Source organism: Magnolia sinica, chromosome 8 (assembly GCF_029962835.1).
Source record: "Magnolia sinica isolate HGM2019 chromosome 8, MsV1, whole genome shotgun sequence".
Lineage (NCBI taxonomy): Eukaryota > Viridiplantae > Streptophyta > Magnoliopsida > Magnoliales > Magnoliaceae > Magnolia > Magnolia sinica.
In genome coordinates this window covers 10,127,678-10,144,935 of record NC_080580.1, presented here as the reverse complement: position 1 = coordinate 10,144,935, position 17,258 = coordinate 10,127,678, and the positions used below count along the sequence as shown (strand labels likewise).

Here is a 17,258-nt window from a genome sequence, read left to right as displayed (position 1 = left end):
TAGGATAGCAAAAGGAGTACGACTCCGATATTGGACTCCCAAAAGATATTTGGGAGGAAGAATGGCAATCACGCCATTTCAGAAAAAAACAAAGGAGCCAAATTGCAGATGTTAAGAGGCTGCGGAAGACAATAGAAAGGGAGCTGAGTATCATGAATTTGTCACCTGGTTGAAGGCATTACCCTGAGGAAGAAGGCTTGGAAAGCAAGGAGATTGGTTTCGAGCTTTATCAGATTTGCTGAAGAAGTTGAAGAGAAAATTGAGGTTGCTGCTTGAAAAGGCAAACTTACCAAACTTGTCCTAATGGTCATATGTAATCACCTTGATCTTGCTCGGCATGTTGATGAAAAGGATGCTATTGGATGTTTAGACCTCTTGTACAGGACAGTAGAGATGGAGATAAAGAAAAGGGAGGACTCCTTCCATGAGATTGCTTGACGATCTTTTGAACTTTGCGCCATGGATTTGATGATGAAGAATGGCTGAAGAAATGCAGAAAACGAATGGTTGATACCTTTGCATGAGAGGATCCTTCAGTATACTTGTTCCAGTGGGGTTTGACATTATTACACGAGGATCACATGGGATGACACCAGAAGACAATGATGCGCTGCTGAGGGCTGATTATGCCTGGGAAGTTGATGTGTTGCTGCGAGAGATCCAACTGGAATGAGGCCAAGCACAGACTACACAAGGCTTTGAACATGACTTGTAGGTTGAAGCAACAGGAGCAGCGGCGAACCGTACGTCAGGTGGAAGCTCTACTAGTTTTAGCGATAACACTGAAATGGTAGTAGTACCTTGGTCATGCTCCGCTCCGTCTTTCCATCTTGGCTGATGGTGTGGGAAGAAGATGAGCAGGCTGGAGCTGATCAGGTCTTTTATCTGGAGGATAATATGAAGTGGGTTTTATCATCCATGGCCAGAAAGGGTTTGGGTATTGACAGGAAGGATAGAATCGTCCTGTGGATCTGATATAATTCCTTTTCTTGATGGGCCTGGATGCGAAATTGGGTTTCGATCAATCCAACCTTAATGGGTTTGTTGTGGTGTCGACTAGTCTTGTAAGACATGTCTGGGTCCTAATTAAACACTTCTCTATATTTGCGGCCTAAAAAAAAAAAATCCAAAATGCCTCGGATTGTGATTATTATTATTTTTTTAATCATTGAAGGATGCCTGAGATTGTGAATTGTTATTTTTTTTTTTTTTTTGAAGGGTGCCTCAGGTTGTGAATTTGCCACCATAGTTGTGAAAATCCATGATTCAATCCTTTTAGCAGTCGGCATGAAGCACAAAAACAGCTTTGAGTATTGCTAGAAGAGATAAGATGAAAAGAATAAAAAAAAAAAAACTCATTTTGCAGAAATACCAGAGATGCAGACCATGTTCAGAAAACCTCTGTTATAAATGACATATGCTAATACAAAAACTGATGAACTACATGAGAAAGAACAAGTACATACCTCGATTGCAATCACGAGATTGACAAATAGCATGAGTAAGTTGCTTTTGAAGATGTAAGCAACTCGGTCTCATGCCTAACCCAAATACGCACACGCCTTATTTCTCACACAGTTGTTTCTGTGACCATAAGTTAAGCCATGCCATGCTATGCTAGTGGAAGCAATGTCAAGCTGCTAAACATGGAACTATAAACTAATACCGGCCCACCAACATAAAATCATCATCATCGAGAATTTGTACATCTTTCTCTCCCACAAAATTCTCCCGCCCGAGGTCCTTGACTATTTGGACGAATTCCACCCTCCTAGAAAGCGGAAGAGGTACGTACGGCAACCGGAAAACTGGCCTAACCACTCCCAGCTGCGCCAGGGCCGTGTTCAGAGCAATGGGGTTCGGCTCATGGAATAACCATTCAATCAGTGGCATAAGCTTCGAATTTAAAGTAGCATTTTTTCCTCCAAACATGAGCTCATGCACCAACCCTGGAACAAGGTTGCTAGTAACAGATATGACCCCACAAGCTCCATATGCCCACCTAGCATCATGGCACTGATCATCGTTGCCACTCCATATCACCATTCCTTTTTCGGTGTACTCTTTGATCCGATCGTTGCCCATGCACTCCTTGACACCAGCCAGGTTGATGTTTTGTGCAAGGGTGTTGATCACAGAGGGCGGAATATCTTGTCCTGTCCTTGATGGAACATTGTAAATGATCGTGGGGCCCATCGAAAGCACGTTCTCAAAATGAGATACCATCCCCTGCAAGGACGTCTTCCCGTAATAAGGATTGATATGAAGGGCCGCATGCATCCCCACAGCAAAACCCTGTTCAGATGCATGGATTGCTTCTCTTGTTGAGTTGCTTCCGGTGTTCCCAATCACCTTGATTGATCCACCAAAGCAATTGACCGTGTGACCAATGAGCATGATGTGTTCATCCCAGCTCATAAGGTGACCTTCACCTGTTGTGCCCCCCACGATCACACCTTCAGCACCGTTTACAATCTGCATGTGCATCAAGGCATCGTAAGCTTCAAGATCGAATCTCCCATCCGGTAGATATGGGGTCTTGATGGCTGTGATCAACCTAAGCTTATTTATATCCTCGATTGATGTCCTGCAAACATGAACACCCATTAGCAGCACTCAAAAACAAGCATCAGCACATTACTAACATCAGCACTCCAATAATTATTAAGGGGAACCACACGGGGTTTAGGCAAACGGCAAGCATCGTAGATGTGCTCCCCATAGACACGAATTCGATTTCCCTCCCCGGGATTACTTGTAATGTCTTGGAAAAATCCGATCTCAACCACAAGCGGAATCGCACGAGGACCATACCAGACTAATTAGTGACGGCAAGGTGTACGGTAGTGCGTAGAGTTAAGGTAATTAAGGTCGAGCAACCATTTTTGCAAATAACAGATGGCTAGGATCGCAAACGTGGCTAACCCTAACGCCAATTGAGACCGGAAAGAGATTCTGGGGGCCAACCCCTTTTGGGAGTACCCCAATTCACCATAAGGGACCTAGACCGCGCATCGAGAGTCCATTATCCTCAAACCTATAGAATAATCTCTATCTTACCGGGCTAGACGTCCATCGTGGGAGCTGAACCAAGATAGTGTCTAAGACCGCTCAACTTGAGTCGAAGGGCGGGTTCATGAGAAGTGTGAATACCCTAGGGAAGAACTTGAAACTTAAGTGAATTAAATTGTACACTCTTTCGCGAAGTTGTGAGTTTCGAACCGTCAGTTTACGGCCATTAATGCACACTGGCGCTATCAATAGCTCCCAAATTACACCCCTTCCTCCCCATCCGAATTTTGCAATCCTAAGCTTGGGAGAAAGGGAAGGGAGAAGAAAAAGGAGGAGCGAGATCAAAGGTGTGGCTACTAGAAGAGGTTGCTCCTCTCCCCCTTGGCCCGCAAGCTTAGCTGCTACCGTTTCCGTTGTCGAACTCCTCCAACGACGATTAGGGGTAAAATTACGAGCCTTTCTTGTAGATGTAGGTTTTCTAATGAATTCTGCCCAACCCTTACAAACTCATATACTCGTGTAGGTGGTCGACGATCCTTCCCTGGACATGTAACCTTAGAAACAAGTCTGAGTTGGACGAACTAGCGAGAGGTGCAGACCATAAATGTTTACGTTGCCGTTTATCAATTTTAATGTTTCAGTTAATGATTTATACTTGCCAACTTGGAATTTGCATGATAACCTATGTGTATTTCAATTTCAGTCCATGAATTGCAAATTCTAGTTTTATGATACTTGTGTGTTCGATGAAATGTCTGAATGAGTAGATTACTGAATTTGATAGTTGAATGTGGATCTCATGATCCTCGATGCTAGTTGAGTTGATTAAGCCAATAAATAGGACTATGAGAGTAGTCTAGTTAATCAACAAATTTATGGATATGGGTTGCCCCAATTAGGTTGCCACCTTGGACACGTTCGACCGATTCGGGTTGAACATAGACGATCGACAGTGGTTGGGCTGCGCAGGGTGTTTACACCTCATGCCGGTTGCGCCGATGTTTGCCCGAATCAACCGAATTTGTCTAAAAATTGGCTAACATTATATATGTTCACCATGTATGATCACAACTGCTTGAATCTGGGACACTCCCTTACCAAATGTGAATGTCTACTAATAACCATTAGTGTTACGACCCTCAAGACTCGTGAGCCGAGCATGGTGGCAGGGGACACCGTATTCATGCTGTTAGCCTACGCTGGGATGACAAGTCTTCACGTAGTGACCGTGAGCATCACCCTTACAACTTGTCTTTCGTATGCATTTAACTGGGAGTGACGAAACCAGACATATCAAGGAATACAAGCGAAGGATCGTTGCGGCCGTTCCATACCAAGTAATTCAGATAAGACTGATGACCGAAAGAGAAGTACCCTAGCTTCCCCAAATTACTGGATGAATAGGCTTAATTAATCACTCGACTAACATAACCATCCACCACATTGCACTAGATTAGGATGTGGCGAATAAGGAGTTGAGTTCGCGTGTTAAGGTAGCGTTGACATTTACAAACCTGGAGTCGGAGTCGTGTGTTGAGGGAGTGTTGGATTGTAAGTGTATACATCATTTCATAAATCCCATTATGTGCATTAATAAGAGTACTTAGGAAGTTGTATAGATCGTTTTATCATTTCCTGTACTGATAGACTTGATAACATGTATAACTCATGCTTGATGAAACAATTGAGTTGATCACTCACTCCCACTCTGGGAGGTGTTTTAAAACACCAACTAGACGTTGATGTCGATGTAGGGACTACCGAGGCCAATGCATTGGACTAGGCGTACATGGACGAGGAGTTCTCCTACTTCCAGCTGTCGGATGGGCAGATGTAGGCGGCACATTACTTGACAAGGAGTGTCGAGTGTTTGGGTTTAGTTAGACGCTGTATTGCCACATTTTTTCTTGATTTTTGGAACTATATATTAGACCCAGTTGTGGACTCATACTCTGGATAATCATATTGTATGCGTTTTAATTAACTTATCTGCTTTGATTGTGCTTATTCCTGAGTATGTTACACTATTTAATATAATTTTACCCATGCATAAATGCCAAATGTAGGAGTATTTAAGAATCCCACTTTCGCAAAGCACAAGTGATACCCAGAATCTCGGGAGTCGAGCATTTATTCGACCCTCAAAATTCGGGGCATTACATTACTCGATGTACGTGGTTTGCAGGTGATTGCGTGCATCCGCTGGGAATAGTCTCACCTCAAAATGGGGCGGGGACACCCTAACGTCATTTATAAAAAAAAGTTAAGGTGAAAAAAAATAATTCAACCTAAGGTTGCTCTCTACTTTTAGACATTTCAAGTGAGAAGAAAAATAGATTGTGATTTTGGAACTTCTATTTTGGTAGAATTAAAAATAAATAAATAATATGGAGCTCTTTTGCGTTGTATTTATTAAAAAAAAAAGAAAAAAGGTCATGTATCCACACTAATGTCCATGGCATGTTGTAACGGCTGTTACGGGGCTGTAAAGGCCATTTACATAAAGGTGACGGTGGCACCATTACACGTTACAGGATCGTAACAGCCCCAATGGCCATTACGAAAAAAAAGACCTGTAACGGCCTATTATGCCCCCCATAAAGGCCATAACAGCCCATTACGAGGACGATATAGGTTTTTCGGGTTTTTTTAAAAAAAAAAAAGAAAAAGGAAAAAAGAAACCATAATGGCCACTACAGCCTGCATTATAAAGGTAACGGTGGTGGCTGTTACAGCCATCGTTGCCATTACGGAATACCTTGTTAATATCATTTCATGATTTCTTGGAAATTCTACTAAGGACTAGAAATTCCAAAATCACGAATTATTTTTTCTGTGACCCCTATATTTAAAAATGCAATAACCGTGTATGAATAGTACTGTCCAAATCACATCGTATGGGTGTACTATTTGAACATACATCCAAACAGCAAATCTTAAATAATAGTAAGATGACCGTGCCCAAAATTACATAAAAAATCAACAATTTTATTTTTATTCATTTTTCTTCTTTCTTTTTATCTTATGCAAACCCAACACCCACCCACCCCCCATATTCATTTCTTCTTCTTTTTTTAAACCAATTTTACCATTTACACATCATATACATACTAGATACATGTTCTCAATTGATAATATCACAATATGTGATTACTTTTCATGGTGTATATTGATGAGAAGTGGATTGTTGATAAGTTTTTAACTTTTTTCCTGATTTATTTGTATTTTTCAGATGTTTTCAAATATATATATATATATATAAATCTTATGATTTGCAATGTGATTCAATTGGTCCCCGATTACGAGACACGATATGATAATGATTTTGACAACATTGTGTAAGAGTAAAACATGTAAGCATATTGTTCATTCGGTTTTCTTTTTTGACATTTTTGATGAAACACGAGTAGGAAATTCAACAACAAATTAGTTTTCTAAGATTTTTTAAAAGCATATTTAGTCCAGCGGTTGGGTAGAAAATTGGAAATTTGAATTTTCCTTCAATTTCACCGATTGGTTCTTTGTAGCAGGAAATAGGGATCTGCCATCGTCAAAGTTGCAGTATGTCTACAGAATTGGAGTTATGTCCAACTTTGTTCTTCTGCCTTAAAATTTTTCCATGTAGTCATATTGATTAGAGGTCACTTACATCATATAACATAGCTGTACCTCCACGTAAATTCCTTTTCAATTGTTTCCTTTCCTCTTCTTATAAGCATTCTTCTCAAGGTTTTATGGGATGCAATGTTTAAGTTCACTAGGAACTTCTACTATCTGAGAGCTTGAAAAATCTTTTACATTTAAATTCTTGGAGGAATTGGCAAGCTTGATTAGACTTGCTTCATCATTTGAGAAAGTAAAATCAAGGCTCAGGTTCGGTCTTTATTGGCATATTAACATTGCATCTACTGCGAATGGGAAAGCATAAGCAAACTCAATGACATGAAAATCTTGGGCCAAGTATGAATTCTATATTTCAACCAATCACATCTATGTGAGAAAGCATCAATCATGAAAGTACAAATCCCACCTATTTTTAACTTCAAAACTCCGCATTGGAAGATGAAAGTTGGGGATGACTGCAGCTTTTGGGGACCTCCATCTTCCATTTTTCCTGATATTTTCAGAAAGAAAACAACAGAATGAATAAGAAGGATCAACAAGAAGAAATGAATTCCCTAGTGGGGGTGGCTAACATGGAGTGTGTGTACTGACATGGGTGTGTACTAACAACCTAACCAAAAAAAAAAAAAAAAAGAGAAGAAGAAGAAGAAGAAGAAGAAGAAATGAATTATAGGCACCATAAATATGATGATAATGAAATACATGCAACTTGTCTTGAGGAAAGAGGTTGCGTGATAGTATGCTTGTGGTGCTATGGGCAGTTACATGTAACAATTTGGCATGGACAGAAAGTGCACCTAAACTGGTTAGTATCATAAAATTACTACAATAAGGAATAAAAAAATATGCCAAGAATTAAAAAATAACATTAATAATAATCCTAAAAAGTGCCCGTGGAACTGACAAAAAGCTACTACGAATAAGGTATGGCAAGGTGGTGGCTCCTTGAGCAGAAGAAAGCTAGAGAGGCCAACCCAAATAAGGTTGATGGTCTAGAAGTTTCTAGGGAGAATTTTCTGAAGAAATGAAAGATGTATGGCTGCAAACCTGTTGCTACTCCTCTAGTGACAAATGAGAAGCTGATGAAAGAAGATGGATCCTACTCCCCCTCCCTCCCTCCCTCCTCCCTCCGTTTCAAGAACATAACAAACAACATGTATTGTAAAATGTGCCTGAAATCAATATGAACCCATTCGCAGTCTGCTATTACAATTGCGTTGTGGGCCATTCAAAGGCTGAAAGGAGATCCTTTGAAAGATGGTGTCTTTCAGGGTATTATGGGATTGGAGAGAGACAATTTGATCGAAGTAATTTTGCCACCTAGAGAGAGCAGCTTGCTTTTCCATGGGGATAATTTCCTCTCAATTCTTTCCACCATTTCATCCCAAAGGTGACTCGTAAGCTTCCCTAGGCACAAGAGGATGGCCAAGGTAAGACGAAGGGAAATCCTACCTGACAGCCAAAATTGTCCACAAGACTAAGGACTCCTGAGGGACAAGGATCCCAAGATCACACTTTTAGCGAAGTTAACATTTAACCCAAACACCACTTCAAACCATCTTATAGAAATTCTCATATTTGCCACCATAGATTCCTCTGCCTCACAAAACAAAATGCTACCATTGGTAAATTGAAGATGAGAAATCAAATGGGGAAAAGTACCAACCTTGAAACCCCCAAAAGAGACCCAAACCCTGACCTTTATAGCATCTTACTGAGCACTTCTGAAGCCATAAGAAAAGGAAATAGGGAGAGAGGGTCCCCTGTTGCAGACCCCAAGAAGATTTCTTTGTTTTTTAAATGAGGAGCCATTGATGAGGACAAAAAACCTAACAAACTATACACAATTATGAATCCAATGCCTCCATTTGGACATGAAAGCCCAACCTAATCAACATATAGTCCAAGAAGGACTAATCAACATGGTCATAGGCCTTTTGAAGATCCAATTTACAAACCACACTCTGATTGCCCGATCTCAAGCAGGAATTCAAGCATTTGTGGGCAATCAGGGTATTGTCAAGAATTTGTCTCGCCGAAACAAAGGCACTTTAAAAAGGTGAAAGAATCTTGTGAAGCACCGTCCACAACCGCTAACTCAAAACTTTGGCAATAATCTTGTAGAGACTGCCAATAAGACTGATGGGCTTAAAATTTTTTAGGCAATCAGAACCTTCCAATATTTGGATGAGGGACAAAACGGTAAACCATAGCTCAGCTGAAATATGACCTAACTCAGAAAGAAAAAAAAAAAAGAAGGCAAAAGCTAGAAGGGTCCATCTTTACCACATCTCAGAACGTTTGAAAAAAGGCCAATGGAAAGCCATCCAAGCCGAGGCCCTTGTCCCTCCCAGACCACTTTCTTGAATTCATCCAAGCAAATAAGGGCCTGTTTGGCCAGTTGCATTGGAAAGGATTAGGTGGGATGGAATTGCATCTGGTCCTGTGCCAATTCCACTCCATGTTTGGGAAGAATGGAAAAGCTTGGAAGTAGATTAGATGGAATCGCATTGGGTCCCGTGCCAATTTCACTCAATGTTAGTAAGTTGTGTAGGTCCCACCATGATGTGTGGGCTATATCCACACCGTCCACCCATTTTTCGAGATCATTTTAGAGCATGGGCCAAAAAATCAGGTAGATCTAAAGCTCAAGTGGACCCCACCATAGAAAGCAACGGGGATTGAATACTTACCGTTGAAAACTTCTTTGGGGCCACATAAGTTTTGGATCTGCCTCATTTTTAGGCCCATGCCATAAAATGAGGTTACAAAACAAATGAACGGTTTAGATATAACACATGTGTGTTATTCTCAATAGTTTCAAATGATGGTGGGTATATCCATTCAATGTACCACCGTATTACAAACAAAGCATGGAATTAAGCTTATCCCATGGTAACAGGGAACAATCCCTGCCATGGGTAATAATTATGTTTTTTGAATCCCATCCCACCTAATCCTTTCCAATGCAACTGGCCAAACAGGCCCTAAGTGATTTAATCGGCTCAGCCTCATCACTGGAAATGGAGTCGAATTCCAGATTGTCAAGAGATGGTCTCCTCTAGCCCTCATTCAAATCTCACCAAAACACTTCACAGTCCATGGTTTGCGAAAAGGGGTCATGACATAACTAAGAAGATTGAGGGACATCAAAGAGATTAAATCGGGATGAATAGGGTCACAAGAGTAAGAATAAATGGATAAGAAGTGAATGGACATATCACTGGGAGTCACAGAATTGAGGATGAATACTAGAAGAGAAAATCATGTAACCAGGCCCCCTATCGCATATGTCCACAGGAGGAGATCCAAAGTGGAACCCAAATAGCACAAATGTGCGAAGACGCCCCTTTCTGAAGCACCCCATTGGTCTACGATCCCCATAGATCCAACTGTATACCTTTCCCAGCAGTTTCTGTTCAATTCCTTAGCCTAGAATTTTTATTTTTATTTTTGGAAATTTCTCAGAACCTATATATAAAAGTTCAGTTCTCAGAGAAATTTCTCAAAGTGGCTTCTTTACATAGATGCTGAGGATTGAAAACATAAAGGGACTTCTTTACAGTGAACATCAGCATAGCTTATCCATAAATCCTTCAAAGCTGGTTGATCCATAACATCAGCATGGCTTATCCACCAGCATCTATTCTACACACAAATAAAAACCAGAATATCATCAAAGCTAGATTCCAACAACAAGGTTCTGAACTTCAACAATGTGAAATGTGGATGCATTCTAAAAGCTAAAGCAACCATCAGCATAGATTATCGAAAATCCTTTAATTCCAAGGCATATTGAGATGCTCATTTAAATGCAATGACAATGGAAAGACTTAAATAGAACAATCTTCTGCATTCTCCCTACTCTAATACAACCCAAATTCACACAGACATGAGAGCCGTAAAGAGCAGGCAGTTTGGATTCAAGCCTGATCATAACAAAACATCATAAACCAACCTAGAAAGCATATCCCAAGAAAAAGGAACAATTGTACATACATTTGTAAAATTCTCATAAATTAAACTACAGGTAGAACTCTACCTGCCATTAACTATATAAAACAGAATCGCAAAATAAGTTGACATGAAAAAACAATGAGTATGCAAAGAAGAACCCAAAAATGTAAGCAACAGATCAACCTCACACGGGTATTAGGCCCAGCATGTAGAGGCAGCTGAAAGGCTGCATCTCTGGTGCACAGATTATAATTCCTCAACATCGAGATCTTGAATTGTAATTGCACCCAGATGAAAGAAATGTAATTGCCAGATCACGACACGTGATTCACTGCTAGAAACAAACAGAATGATTTAGTTTTTCTTTTTTCCTTTTTTGTACCAAACAACCACAAGCCACAACACATGAATCAGAAGTAGAGTTGAAAAAAGGTAAAACAAGGCAATCCTACGGTAGACGACAAGAGAATGACGTTTGATATCCGTAAAATGTTTTGGTTCTGTTTTTCTAATTGATGCAAAGAGAGTGAGCTAGGATGTGTGGTTGAACTGAATTTCAATACATCAATTAAATATACAGGAATTAAGCAAGGTGGAGGTGGGACCATCTTAATTCATAATAACGATCAGCCCCTAATTGCAATTCCGTGAGTTTCCATTCGGACTCAAAACAGTCAGACTTGCTAGTTGGACTCACTGTAAATGGAGTGAGCTTAGCCCCACTTTGGTCATTTCCACTTCCTTGACTTTGAAACGCTGCAATTCAATTCAATTGAGCATCCAAACATGGAATTCTGGATATGATGAGATGAGCAAGGCATGTAATTTTCTGTGAGTTGAAACAAAGATCATGAGACAATGAATTCAAGAAATCCATAACAGACAATTCCAAAATAGTGTGTTAAATAGCAAATAGCATAGCATTCACATGCGCCCCTGAAGAGTTAGTGTAAGCTATGTGAAGACTCGGATTGCGTGGTGTAGAACACAACACCAGGGACAGTACGATGTTGAAGTGGTAAAGTTCTGTGGGCCCCGCCATGATGTATGTATTATATCCACACCGTCCATCCATTTTCCCAGATCATTTTAGGGCATGAGCCCAAAAATGAGGCAGATCCAAAGCTCAAGTGGACCACACCACAGAAAGCAGTGGGGACAATGACCCCCACCAAGATGTTTATTTGCCATCTGTTCATAAGATCACACAGACCTGGATGAAGGGAAAACACAAATATCAACCACACCACAGAAAGCAGTGGGGACAACGATGCCCACTATTGAAACCTTCCTAGGGCCCACCAAGATGTTTATTTGTCATCCAACCTATTCATAAGATCACACAGACCTGGATGAAGGGAAAACATAAATATCAGCTTGATCCAAAACTTCTGCGGCCCCCAAGAAGTTTTCAATGGTAGGTGTTCAATCTCCACCGCTTTCTGTGGTGTGATCCACTCGAGCTTTGGATCTGCCTCATTTTTTGGCTTGTGCCATAAAACGATCTGGCAAAATGAATGGACGGTGTGGATATAACCTGTTGCTGTGTTGTACACCACGCAATCCGAGTCCCATCACTGCATGCTACTTCTAGATTTTTACTTAAAATAATAGGAAAATATGATAAATAGTATTAAAAAAATAAACAAATAAATAAATAAAGAAGAAGATAATGAAAGATGTAAAAATAAAAATGAATTTTCAAGTAAGGAATCATTTGAATGCAAGTTGCATTAGTTATAGAGGACTAACAGGTAGTGTTTGGATGGGAAATTTCTAAGTTACAGAAAAGAAAATCCCCATTTGAAAAGGGAGAGATTTCACTTACCTGTACCTGACTTACAGGTCCCCTCACTCCGACGGTCATAGTTTGAAAATCCTGGCTACAAAGGAGAGTTGCATCAGCAACGGCAACCACAACGGCTCTCTCTCTCTCAACAAGCTAGCGGAAATAAAAAAACTGTTTTTCTTTTCTTTTTCTTTTTTTTTTTTCTGTTTTTTTTCTATAGAGGCTGCGCTAGACGGTTTGGAAGAAGATGAGGGTTTTAGAGCGAGAGGGTTTCGAAGGGGACACGAGTTGCATTTAACCCCGGGCGCGGATTGGATACTGACAACGTCAGTAGCCAAATTGCTATTGAAGTGACGTCACCAAGCTCTGGAGACCCCACCGTGATGCATGTGTTGTATCCATACCGTCCAACCATTTGTAGATATCATTTTATAGCATTACAAAGGGAATAAGATAGATCTAAATTTCAAGTGGACCCACCACAGAAAACCGTGGGAGCCGTCACACCCACCGTTGAAACATTTATAGGGCCCACAGTGATGTATTTTTGAGATCCATCCTATTCATAAGTTAACATAGAGATAGATGAAGTGAAAACAAAAATATCAGCTTCATCGGAAACTACTGTGGCCCTTAAGAAGTTTTGAACGGTGGATGTCACTGTCCCCACTATTTTCTATGGTGGGGTCCACTTGAACTTTAGATCTATCTCATTCTCTTTGTAATGCCATAAAACGATCTCTAAAAATGGTTGGACGGTATGGATAAAACACGTGCATCATGGTGGCGTCCACAGAGCTTTAGAGCGAGAGGGTTTCGAAGGGGACACGAGTTGCATTTAACCCCCGACGGACCGAGACCATGTAACCGAAATCGGTGTGGGCCCACTACGATGTCCTTTTGAAATCCACTCCGTCTATCAACTTTTATAGAAATTTTATGATGTGATAGTGAAATTTACGGCCGATTCAAATCTCCAATGGGCCACACTAAAGAAGAGTTGGGATTGAACGCCCACCATTGAAACTCTACTCGAGCCAGAGAAGTTTTGGAACAGGCTGATATCTATCTTTCTCCTTCATCCTTGTGAGAATCACCTTACCAACCGTTTGCATTAGAAATAAAAGAAGCCGTGATCAGAGGAGGGTTTCAACGATAGGCATTTACCTCCCATTTTTTAGAATGGTGTGGTCCACTTGGATATTTTAGTTGCCTAATTTTCTTTTTTCCTCCTAAAATGAGCTAATGAAACTGATGGACGGAGTGGATTCAATACAGACATTATGGTAGAGCCCATTGAGCTTCAGATCATACGGGGCTGAGAGGGATTTCTCGTGTGACGTACAGGATAATATGATACGGACTACAGAGGCTTTCCAGGACACTTGATACGCAGGCACTAAAAAATCCAGACGTGGCATATGTTAACACAAAAAACTGACAAGTTTGTGCAGCCCACTATAGCTGGGCCAGGAAGCCAAAATAAAACAATAACCTCCATTTAGTGGACACGTCCCTGTGGCAATAGAAACTTTGGATTTTATTCACTTTTAACCGCCCAATGAATGTCCACCAATTACAGTGTGAGATAATTAAATTTACTATATTTTCGTTTTCATTATAATGGTTTGATCAGACACGAATTAGCTACCGACAGGTTGCGCAGCGAGACTCGCCACTGAAGTGACGTGACCAAGTTCTATGGTGACGCTTCAGTAGCGCGGCTCGGTACTATCAGTAGCGAGCGGCGCGGTTTGATCTGGACACTTGAATGCTACCTGTGCAGTTTTTTAATTGCATGTGGAACATCTATCACTCTCCCGGGAAGCGGATTGCATATTGACAAGGCAACCAGCCAGTCACCACTGGATGGTGCTCCTTGAGTTTCACCATGGCGTATGTGTTTTATCCACGTTGTTTATCATTTTTTTTTCCTAGTTCATTTTAGGGCATGAACCAAAAATAAGGTGAATCCAAATCTTAGGTGAACCACACCATAGGAAATAATAGTGATTGTTGAAATTTAATTTTTGAAAATAAAATATATACATTTTTGAAATTCTTGTTTTACAATTTTAGAATATTTCAAATGAAAAAGTGTTGTTTGTACTTTTATCTCGTATCAAAAATGAGAAAAAAAAAAAAAAAAAAAAACTTACAATTTATATGTGGGAGTTTTGGATATTGAAATCTTCGGGTTACATGCACATGCACTCAAGCAAGCAGTGTGGCTGTAATGGCGCTAGTTAGTACACTTTATACATTAAATCAAAACGTAATTTTTATGTGATTAAGCCTAGTGAAACAAAAAATATTTTATTTTATTTTATTTTCAGTATTTCCAACATATTTTTTTTATGGTGATTGAACACTCACCTATAAAAACTTCTCTAGGGCTACAGATGTTTTAGATCAAGCTAATATGTATGTTATCCTTCACTCAAGTTTGTGTAATTACAGTGGGCCTTACGAAGTTTTTAATGGTAAGCATTCAATCACCATTGTTTTCCTTTGGTGCAATGTGGCTGAGATTTGGATCTGCCTCGTTTTTTGGATTTATACCATGAAATAATGATCCAAAATGGATGAGCAGCTTGGATAAACACACATACATTATTTTGAGGCCCACAGAGCACCATCCTCTAAGGAGGAGTTTTTAATTGTAGTAACTCAAGCACCGTTGTTTTCGAGTGGTGCAGCCCACCTGAGACTTAGATCTACCTCAAAGCTCATGCCCTAAAACAATGATCCAAAATAAATGGAGGTATGGGTAAAACACACATCATTTTGGGCTTACTTTGACCCCTACACACAGATATCCAAGTGCCTGGAGCTGTGTTGGGCCATAAAAATGTAGGTGACAAATCTACTTTGCCCATCTATTTTGAAAGACCACAGTAATGACTGTGGACCCCACCTTTTATCCAACAGTTTTTTTGAAGCAATACAAACTTAGAATACACAGTTGGACCTCCTCGTACGGAGTCGGAATATCAGGACGAAAATACCCCTCCTCCTGATGGAAACGGATTCGGTACTCCCCCTGCCACCAGCTAATGGCGGACGGTCGGTGTTCTGTGAGCCCCACCATGATGTATGCTTTTCATCCATGCCGTCCATATATATTTTCCACATCATTTTATGGTATGAGACCAAAAATGAGGTATATCCAAATCTCAAGTGTACCACGTTATAGGAAACAGTGTTGAATTAGCGTCAACCAGAAACCATTAGAGGGCCATAGAAGTTTTGGATGAACTTGATTTTTGTTTTTTCCCTTCATTTATGCCTGTATGAACTAATTAACAGATTAGATGTCAATTAAACAGTTCATTGGGCTTTAGGAGAAATTTAATTGTCAATATCCAATCAATATTATCTTCTTGTTATGTGGTCCACCTGAGATTTATATCACTCTCATTTTTTGGAACAAGGACTAAAATGAACTGAAAAAATGGATGAACGGAATGGATGAAACACATACATCATGGTGTGGCTCACAGACCACCGACCACAGCCATTGGCTGGTGGCAGGGTGCGTAGCTAATCCGTTTCCTTTCCTTTATATGTTACTCCATTCTTTCACTCCTGTCGCTTTCAGTCCCTTCTCAAAATAACAGCCTTTCACTCCTTTTCAACGATAAACCGACGCATGGAGGTTATTCTTCTCATTTTCCTCATCGAATCTCAGTAAATCATGTAGATATCATCATTCTACATTTGCCATTTTCTTTCTTGGCTAGGGTTATGTGAAATTCCACGAAGTGGCTGCATTTGCAATCCTTAAAAAGGTTGAAAATATTTCCTCACTCCAAAGCACCTCTCTTCAACCTACATTTGACCTGTACTACGGTAGTTGGTGGTACAGATATTTTAAAAAAATGCTCGGCTCATGCAATTGCATTGCATGTGAAGTTCGGTCAATTCCATGTTTAGGCTTACTCAATTTCATATGTTAGGCTTAATTTTATGCGTTGATCGGTCCAATCCATGTGGAACTCGCTCAATTCCATTTGAAGCTCACTCAATTCCATGTTAGAGCTCACTCGATCTCATGCTATGCTCGCTGAATTTCATGTTTACCCTGCTCAATTTCATGCTAGGATCGCTCAATTTAATGTTTGCCCAACTTAATTTCATGGTAGATAAGATAAGGTCAATTTAATGTTTGCCTCGATAAATTTCATGCTAGGATCACTCAATTTAATGTTTGCCCAGCTTAATTTCATGGTAGATAAGATAAGTTCAATTTAATGTTTGCCTCGATAAATTTCATGCTAGTATCGCTCAATTTAATATTTGCCCAGCTCAATTTCATGATAGATAAGGTCAATTTAATGTTTGCCTCGATAAATTTCATGCTAGGATTGCTCAATTTAATGTTTGCCTAGCTCAATATCATGCTATGCTCGCTCGATTTAATTTTTGCCCCGCTCAATATCATGCTATGCCCGCTCGATTCAATGTTTGCCCCGCTGAATATGATGTTATGCTCGCTCGATTTAATGTTTGCCCCACTGAATATCATACTATGCTCGCTCGATTTAATGTTTGCCTAGCTCAATATCATGCTATGCTCGCTCGAAATATCGTTTGCCCAGCTCAATATCATGCTACGCTCGCTCGATTTAATGTTTGCTTGCATAGCTGAATTTATAGTTTGTCCTGCTCAATTCCATGTTTCCCCAGCTCAATTTCTAGTTTGCCCTGTTCATATTTTCAATGTATAAGCTCTGGTTGTTTATTTGATGCTAGCTCAATGAATTTACTGATGGACTTATTTGATGCTAGCTACGGTCAATTTAATGCAAGTTGATGCGCATGTGTTAGGCTTAATCAATTTCATGCGTTAGGCTTATTGAATTTTATGCGTTGA

General features: G+C 40.1%; 1 protein-coding gene and 1 pseudogene across 7 annotated transcripts; one reads left to right on the top strand and one right to left on the bottom strand.

Annotated features, from left to right (window-relative positions):
* Positions 1–182: 182 nt before the first annotated feature.
* On the top strand, positions 183–794 carry LOC131254120 (protein PALE CRESS, chloroplastic-like; annotated as a pseudogene).
* Positions 795–1,387: 593 nt separating this feature from the next.
* Positions 1,388–12,580, bottom strand: LOC131252832 (4-hydroxy-tetrahydrodipicolinate synthase, chloroplastic-like). Of its 7 annotated transcripts, XM_058253568.1 has the most exons (5): positions 12,422–12,548; positions 11,291–11,422; positions 10,777–10,924; positions 7,043–7,126; positions 1,388–2,587 (listed from the first exon to the last, which is right to left on the bottom strand). In XM_058253568.1, exons 3-5 carry the CDS (start codon positions 10,854–10,856, stop codon positions 1,660–1,662), a joined length of 1,092 nt encoding a protein of 363 aa, XP_058109551.1. In that variant the 5' UTR covers positions 10,857–10,924; positions 11,291–11,422; positions 12,422–12,548; the 3' UTR covers positions 1,388–1,659. The 7 variants fall into 7 exon arrangements, with proteins under 7 accessions (XP_058109551.1, XP_058109549.1, XP_058109552.1 ...); XM_058253566.1 differs by lacking the exon at positions 11,291–11,422 and having other exon boundaries at positions 12,422–12,580; XM_058253569.1 differs by lacking the exon at positions 11,291–11,422 and having other exon boundaries at positions 12,428–12,566.
* Positions 12,581–17,258: the final 4,678 nt, after the last annotated feature.

Coding starts and splice junctions, on each gene's coding strand:
- LOC131252832 (XM_058253563.1), bottom strand. CDS start 7,452: ATGATACTAACCAGTTTAGGTGCACTTTCTGTCCATGCCAAATTGTTA. Junction 7,173..7,289: donor CTATAATTCATTTCTTCTTC/TTCTTCTTCTTC, acceptor CATTTCTTCTTG/TTGATCCTTCTTATTCATTC. Junction 2,588..7,042: donor AGTTTTGAAGTTAAAAATAG/GTGGGATTTGTA, acceptor TCATGTTTGCAG/GACATCAATCGAGGATATAA.